This window comes from Silurus meridionalis, chromosome 19, assembly GCF_014805685.1.
Source record: "Silurus meridionalis isolate SWU-2019-XX chromosome 19, ASM1480568v1, whole genome shotgun sequence".
NCBI classification, from domain to species: domain Eukaryota; kingdom Metazoa; phylum Chordata; class Actinopteri; order Siluriformes; family Siluridae; genus Silurus; species Silurus meridionalis.
Window position 1 is genome coordinate 16,716,412 of NC_060902.1, and position 8,292 is coordinate 16,724,703.

Sequence of the window (8,292 nt, forward strand, 5' to 3'; positions counted from 1 at the left end):
TACAATTAGTCGGACTCCCAAGAACGGCACCCTCTAGTGGCTGGAAGCGGGAACTCTGGAAGAAGGAGATTTTAGACAACTTTTCTCATACAAAACCCTAAGCAATAAAACCAACCTTTTAAAACCTGATGTTCAGAGAGTGGTATGGAGGACATGGTCCGATTTAGACCATCTCTCTCTCTCTCTCTCTCTCTCTCTTTTTCTCTCTCTCTCTCGCTCTGTTGTGGTCTACATGCACGGAATTTGGAACTGACTATCAGACATCTATATTTAATCTCGGTTCCTTTGGGGTGTTGTGTAGTTGCCTGGCAAAAAAACAAAAACAAAAAACACACAAGCGAGGTTCAAAATTAGACACAGCCACACCCATGGAGAAACTTTTCGTCTTTTCTAAGTAGACAGATTTCTATTACATTTCTTTAAAAAGCAACAAAAGTCGAAGGTCGAGCAGGCGGTTCACAGTCAGGAGATCAATTGTGAATCGGTGTATTCAGAATTTTGCTTCAGAAAGAGACAGAACATGTTATATTACTTTGTTAAAGAATAAAAAATTGGATGACGTTCACGTCCTTAAAAAGTAGGTGCTAATACAACAGAAGGGTGCCAACAGTTTCGGAGTTTTACTGTACCAATGACCCAATCTGTAAATCACCCACGATGGCAAAGACACTTAAACACAGTCACAATAAAACACTTTTTATTTGACAAACTGATATTTGTGCTGAACAGTTCACTCAAGATGCCCTTGGAATCTGTTTTTTTTTTAATTCTTTAACTGGAGATCAGTTGGGAAGTGCATAGTCGGCAGAATATGTTCACTTTTTACAATTTTCACAAAGTAAATAAAACCACGATAAACATCTCGGACGTGTTTAAATAAAAAAACATTTGTTTTGCTTTTGTCTCACTATAACTAACATTCAAATAAAGATATTAAAAGTCATGCTCAGAAGCCAATCAGATCCCCCTCTATAAAACACAGCACACACGAACGACCTCGAGAGTCACAATTACACGTCATACCACACGATAAGAAATACACCGATTCAATCTTTCCATACAAAAAAGATCCGGGATCAGATCACTATCCTTTTATAATGCCATTATTTACAAAGTAAGAGGAAAAACAAAAACTGATCCTGGATCAGCATATTCTCTCATTAAATGGCAGACAGTAACAGAGCCAGTGTAGAAATCTGTACAAAACACCAGGCTGAGATAAGGAGCGATCTTTCGGTAGCAAAACCGTACGAAGGCGTTACGAAGGTAAAGAGAGGTTACGAAGGTGTTATGAAACGCTGATCATTTGAGTCACGGCTTCCTCTCCGACCGGGGCCTGCTCTGAGTCCATCTGCAGAAAACAAAGAACAATTAAAGACAATTACATTTAACTGTGACTTTTTTTATTTATTTTATTATATGCACATTTTTAGTGATTGAGCGATGATAAAACGCACAAATATGCTTTGCGTGCACGGTAATAACGCTAGTAAATTAATTAACTCTGTTACATTTGTAACATTTCTATATGTCCGGAATACTTGGCAGGAAAAACAATAAACATTATTTGACATTATAGTGAAGTGTGAAAGATAATCCACTGGATAAACGCGAAAAATCTAAAATCAAGTAAGTGTTTATTTGCAAAAAAATAAAATTAATTAATTAAAATAAATGAATAGAACAGTACATAAAAAGCAGGAATATGAACATGACAAAAACAAAAAACAAAACACAGCTTGTTTTCTACAGCAGGTTGAAAAACATGCATTTGAAATAACGTATCACAAACAAATTGCACAAAAGTCCAAAAGCAGATACACCAATGAAAAAGGCATGCAGATGAAAATGAAAAAAAGTTAAAGAGAAAAGCAAATTGATGCTCCTGCAGCGATTCAATCTTTTGGTTTGTTGTGAATAATCTTAAATAATAAAAAATGATCAGCATGACAGAATTATATTAGTGAGTCTTTGCTGTGTTAAGGAAGTACACATTAGTGCCGAGTCGTTCATAAAGGATTCGTTAGTTTTGAGCGAGTCTTTAAATGTGACTCAGAAGAACGAGTCGTCTTAAAGAGTGATTCGTTCATTTTCTACTGGATGCGCATGAGCAAAGTATCGCAAGATCTCCATAGGTTATGTACAGGAAACAGTGAATCTTGAATCTTTTAGTCCGAATAATTCGTTCTTTTGTCACGTGACTCCTAAAGACGCTACGCACCGTTGTGCGCGCAGGATTGAGAAGTAAGATGATATGAGACGTGAAGCTACATATGCTGTTTGTCATAATTTGTCCTTAGCTGCATTGTCATATTTTCAATATAGTCATCGTTGGTGTATGTCGACGTGTTGAGGGATCTGCATACTAAAAATCTAACATTTTATTTGATTTCTGATCAAAGGAACGAAAATGCTGTAGTGCTGTACAGTATCAGCATCGAGCCCCACGTTCTCAGCAATAATAAACCATGCATGCATGTGAGGAAGCCTGAAAGCATTAACACACACACACACACACACACACACACACACACACACACACACACACACACACACACACACACACATGTGCACTAGGACAAAGAGACAGTCTTTTTTTTTAAGCTTGTAAAAGAAATCTTGAATTGCGTAAAAGGGCGCCAATGTTATTCCAGGGGCGGGTTTGAGATGATTGTCCAATCAGTGCTGGGATTTATCTGGAGCCTCCTGCTCACCTGCATGCCCATTTCCTCCTTCTCCTTCACGGAAAAGAAGCGTCCACCGTCACCACGCTTCCGTGCCATGGCGTGCCGATGACGAGACTCGTGCAGGTATTTCTAGGTGTATGAGAACAACCAGGTCACACACACACAAACACAACAAGATAGCCTTTAGATTTCTAATTCTAATCTAATTTATTATAAAAAAGAACAAAGAATTAATAGATCTAAACACACTCTTCAAAATTCCATACTTCTGTCGCGACATTTCAAAGAGAGGAATTCCTTTACTTTCTTTACTACAAGCTTGTTAAACTCACCCTCCGTTCTTTGGGGATCTTGCCCTCTGCCTCCAGCTTGGCCCGGGCTTGGCGTCTTTTCAGGATGCGGTGGTACTGCTTAGCGTTGACGTACAGCGGCTCCTCCTCCAGCATTTCTGCTCCGGGGAGAGGGATCCTCTGCAGGTTCTGGACAGAGCCGCCGCTTTGGACCATCTGAGAAGTACACAAGTGGTGCCACGTTTTTATGTCACTTTTTAAACAAATTGGTAAGTGAATTCCAAAGTAACTATGAGTAACTCTCGAGCGCATTAACCACCACCCACCATGACCATTCCTCCAGCATTAACCATGTTTCCTGTGACTGGAACGGCGACGGTCACGGTCCCTTGACCCCCAGTGCCGCTCGCGTTTGAACCCGTCTGGATGATCTGACCTCCTGCTAGACTGGCGGCAGGAATAGTGATCATGCCTGCAGAGGATGGAGACGAGGATGAACACACTTTATGCAAAATCCAGCATGGTGCATGAGCTTAGTTTGTAGAGATACTTTTCCTGTTTGTGTATAAATAAGTACTTTTTTTTACAACAATGCTAACCCGTATGTCTATTTTAAAGTGATATAGCTGTGGTTTTGATGTGTTACCCTGCTGGAGGATGGTTCCATCAGCGTTAACCGGCTGGTACAGGATGGTCTGACCCTCTGCTGTCTGAGCCTGCTGACCCTGCACCGTGATCTGCTGAGGCTAAAAAGAAACCCACGCATACAATTACATTGGAGCATGTGTATTTCATATTATAAATATAGTAATATGATCATATACAGTATGGTATTAATCATGATAAACTACAACACTCTTATAAACTGTAATACCCTGCACCACTTATGGTTTTTGCGTCTCTTAAAGAACTCAAAGACCTACAAAGCACAAGTTTATTTGTTTGTTTGTTTATTGTTTAGTTTGTTTTTAATGCCTTACCAGCATTGGAGGATTTTCCATTTCAAGATCAAGGTGAGGTGTTATAGCATTTCAAAGAGTTTTGACTACGACAGAGTTCAGTGGTTATATGAAGTCCTTCAGAATTCTAGTAATTTCTTTGGTGATACATTTTGAAGTTTCCTATATATGTGCTTTATGAGTAGAAAAGATGTCTTCTGTAAATGTATTTCAGTTTATTAATAAGTGTTTTATGCAGTGGTGAACAGTGATGGAGTAAATGTCATTCGTTACTGTATTTATGTAGATTTTTTCGCGTATCTGTACTTTAATGAAGTGTTTACATTTGGGGGAGATTTTACTTTAACTTCACTACCTTTCACAACTTTTTGATTGGCGCTTGGTGTATCTACTGACCACCAAAATAGAGCATCAGTTTAACATCAAGCAGAACATTTAGAGAGGAATAAATAATGTGTGTCTCTTTTAAGTGCACGTGTGTGTTGATACCTGGTTCTGTCCTGCGGTCACTGCAGTCTGCGGCTGCTGGATGATGATCTGCTGCGTCTGACCCTGTGCAGTTTGTACCTGTAGCGTTTGGCCACCTGAGAGCTGAATCTGTCCTGGCTGCACGAGCTGGATCTATCAGAAGCACAGCACAATTTCTCAGCAGCTCAGATTAAAAGTTGGTGTAGACCAGACTATTCACATCATCGAACTTCATTAATATTTCTCCAAATAAAATACATAAAATAAAATACCCCCTCACACACACACACACACACACACACACACACACACACACACACACATACACACATACACACTAATTCTCACCTGCTGAAGTCCCTGCGAGCTCGTCACCGGTAGCTGCATTATTGTCTGCGTCTGTCCTCCCGGCATGGCCTGTACCATTATTGGCTGCCCGGAAGGGGTGATGAGCTGCCCCCCACTGACCTGCACCATTAAAGGCTGCCCTTGAACCTTCACAAAGAAAAGTAAAAGCAATAAGTGCCACAGGGCTCTCGTGTTAAGATTGAGATGAACTCATGCAGAATGTATGTAGGGTGCTGCAAAATAAACAAAAAACACAAAACAAACACACGTACACGTTTAACAGAGCGTGCATGCTCCGGAGAAATGACACACGTGCCACGGTAGCGATCTTCATGCAGAGCAACGCCACTGTTTTAATGATGCCGTGCTCGTGTGCACACAAGGGATTTCACCAAACCGATGTATTGAATAGCAAATTCAGGGATAAAACAAACTAAAATCTAAAATAAAGGAGCTGCTCCGTTTAACATGCGAACGATCGTCTCCGAGCGGTTTTGGTGAAGCACGGCGTAATCGTGGTGGCTGACATGCAGATGCCTGAAGAGCTGAAGAGAGAATACCACTACCTGGAGAGTCTGCACCTGCTGGGCCCCATTCGCGTCCACCTGGCCGTCGGCCTGCAGTTGCACTGCAGTCACTGTGCTCTGGACCACACAGAATGCAGCCGTACAGTTATAGCACACGTACTCCACACCAAGTGTCCAGCATTCACGTTTATCGCATTTGGAATTCACTCTTATTCAAATCGGCATACAGATATCTTATTTATACAACCGAGCACTTGAGGGTTAAGGGCCTTGCTAAAGGGCCCAACAGCCTCAACTTTGTGGTGCAAGGATTTGAACTCATGACCTTTCAATCAGAGGTCCAATCTCTTAACCACTGAGCAACCCTTTCCCATGAGCAGTACAGCATCCACTCCCATGCGTTCAGAACTTGTACCTGTTGCTGCACCGCTCCACCAGACGTCTGCACCACGATCTGCTCTCCTCCACTCGTCGTCTCTGTGAACTGCTCCATGGTTTGACTCCTATTCACAACCCAAGCTCAACAGTCTGTGAAAGCAAAGACACAGTGCACAAGCATGAGTATGGAGGTCAACGATCAGACATATCCCACATAATCCAGATAACGTTCTCCATTCTGCCATACAGACAAAATGCAATCGATTTTAGGTAGAAGGCAAAAGCAACAACAACGGGTAGAAAGGAAACGGCTGAAGCCAGCTACAGCCACATGCATATATTTAATAGTACCAACATTGGCTGCCTCCGTGTGTTGGTGTGATTCGTTTTGCATTGTTACCATGACTACTATATTGCATCGCTGCACCTTTGGAAAATACACTAAGCAGGCAAAATGTTATGACCACCTTCCTAATATTGTGTTAGTCCCCTTTGCTGCTAAAACAGTTTCAACACATTCAGCATTAACAGCATTAACTTCAGGAGTTTGAGCTACAGGAGCTCGTCTGTTGGATCGGACCACACGGACCAGCTTTACTTCCCACATGTATCAATGAGCCTCAGCTGTCCGTGACCCTGTCGCTGGTTCACCACTGTTCCTTACTTGGAGCACTTTTGATAAAAGACTGACCACTGCAGAAGAATCCTACAAGAGCTGCAGTTTTGGAGACGCTCTGACCCAGTGGTCTAGACGTCACAATTTGTTTGAATCCATACGTTTGCACTTTTTTCATGATTCCAACACACCATGATGAAGAGATCATCAGTGTTATTCACTTCAGCTATTATAACGTTATAATGCCATAATGTTATGACTGATCTGTGTATTATCATATTATCAGATCTCTATTGTGTGTAATAATCGGTAATAATATCCACTAAACAATAATAAAGACTAACTGATGGATTAGCATTTTTTTGTTTATTCCTCTATAATAAATGGAGTCGTGTGTTTAGGATGGATGTGGATCTACATTAGAGATTCCTGGTCTTCCTGATAGTGAAATCATATAAGCTGTCAGTTCAGTGATGATCATTACTGATGCCATGTGCATTCAAGCTGCATTTGGGAAAGTCTAATGGAGCACCAGCAGCTCTTTATGACATGGAGAATATTGCTGTATAACTTCACTTACATGCGCGTTCAATCAATTAATATCAGAGCCGGGTCGAATCCCAAACTACTCCACACTCCCTTCATATGCACACTACAGCTGTACCAAGATGGACGGCGTTCTAGTGCCCTTAAAAGTGATGAAGTGAATGTTGAGGACGCAGCCCGTACCTCAGGAAAAGCGATACAACGTTATAACGAAATTATGATTATAACGTTACTGAAGGCAATAAATATATTTTATATATATCTTTTACAAGACCCGAATATGAGTAATATCGTTCATTTATACCAAAGTGACAGGTTTTAACCTCTGGTTTGACAGACATTCTCTCTTTTCTCTTGCTAACACCACAAAGAACACAATGACGGGTAGATTAGCAAAGCTAGCTAGGCCTGTGTGCATAGCAGTTAGCATCTCTGCTAACTCAGGCACATCAACTGTGAACTATATAAGAACGCGGTCCGGGTTTGTGTCGGATACACACTCACACACACTCACTCACACACACCGCTCCATGGCAGTGAAATTCCTGTTTATACTGGTTTTAGTCTCTTTGGTTGGTCGGACACACACCAATCCCCATCTGTTACCGAGTCCCGTCCCCTCTCAGCGCCGCGCGCACTCACCGTCCGCCCGCTCTCTCCGCCGCTGATTGGCTCCAATGGCGGCGCGCGGAACCCAATCACAACCCGCACGCGCACACAGAGCGACAGCGCGGCAAAATGGCGCCCAGTGCGAGGGCTGGAGGGGGGGCCCGGGGTGTTACAAGGGTGGAACCTGCGCCTCGGTTTCTCTCTTTTTCCTCAACCTTTCTCTTTTCCCTCTCTTATTCTTTTCTCTTCTCTCTCCTTTGATCGGTCTCCCCCCTCACATTTTCTCTTCTCTTGATTTCTTTATCTTACTCCATTTTTTGTCTCTTTCTCCTCTCCCTTTTTCCCCAGTCTTTCTCTCCCTCATATTTTCTGTCTTTCTTCATTTTCTACCCTCTCTTCTTTTATTTCTATCTTCTCTTCCTCTTTTATTTCTATTGTCTTCTTTTTTGTCTCATTTTCTCTTAAATCACACTCCCTTTTCCTCCCTTTCTTTCCCCTCAATTTTCCATTTTTTTCCCTCTTTTTCTTTTTGTTCTCTATTTTCCCTCTGCCTTTTTTAACACACTCCCATTTCTCTCCCTCTCTTGCGATTCTATTGATTTTTTTAAACACAAAATCCCTTTAATACACAATCAGTACAACACAAACAAAAATGTGAGAAACCTAAAGAAAAACAACAGCCACCAAGAACACACTCGAACATAATGTCTTCCAGATGTGAAGAAAACAAGTTCTCATTCGTGTAAGATTTGTTAAAATATTTACTGTGGTAATAAATTGGACATGTAATTGTTCATATGATGGAGATTGTGGAATGAAGATGTAGCAGACATTTTCAGACTGTGCTATGAAGGTTACCTCACC

The 8,292-nt window shown here is 41.5% G+C and overlaps 1 protein-coding gene across 12 annotated transcripts; it reads right to left on the reverse strand.

Annotated features, from left to right (window-relative positions):
* Positions 1-680: 680 nt before the first annotated feature.
* Positions 681-7,612, reverse strand: nfya (nuclear transcription factor Y, alpha). Of its 12 annotated transcripts, none has more exons than XM_046875620.1 (10): positions 7,462-7,612; positions 5,695-5,807; positions 5,316-5,396; positions 4,753-4,899; positions 4,426-4,557; positions 3,624-3,723; positions 3,304-3,449; positions 3,020-3,193; positions 2,715-2,816; positions 681-1,351 (listed from the first exon to the last, which is right to left on the reverse strand). In XM_046875620.1, the coding sequence occupies exons 2-10, from the start codon at positions 5,770-5,772 to the stop codon at positions 1,289-1,291; spliced, it is 1,023 nt and encodes a 340-aa protein (XP_046731576.1). In that variant the 5' UTR covers positions 5,773-5,807; positions 7,462-7,612; the 3' UTR covers positions 681-1,288. The 12 variants fall into 12 exon arrangements, with proteins under 12 accessions (XP_046731576.1, XP_046731578.1, XP_046731570.1 ...); XM_046875622.1 differs by having other exon boundaries at positions 5,319-5,396; positions 7,409-7,557; XM_046875614.1 differs by having other exon boundaries at positions 7,409-7,557.
* Positions 7,613-8,292: the final 680 nt, after the last annotated feature.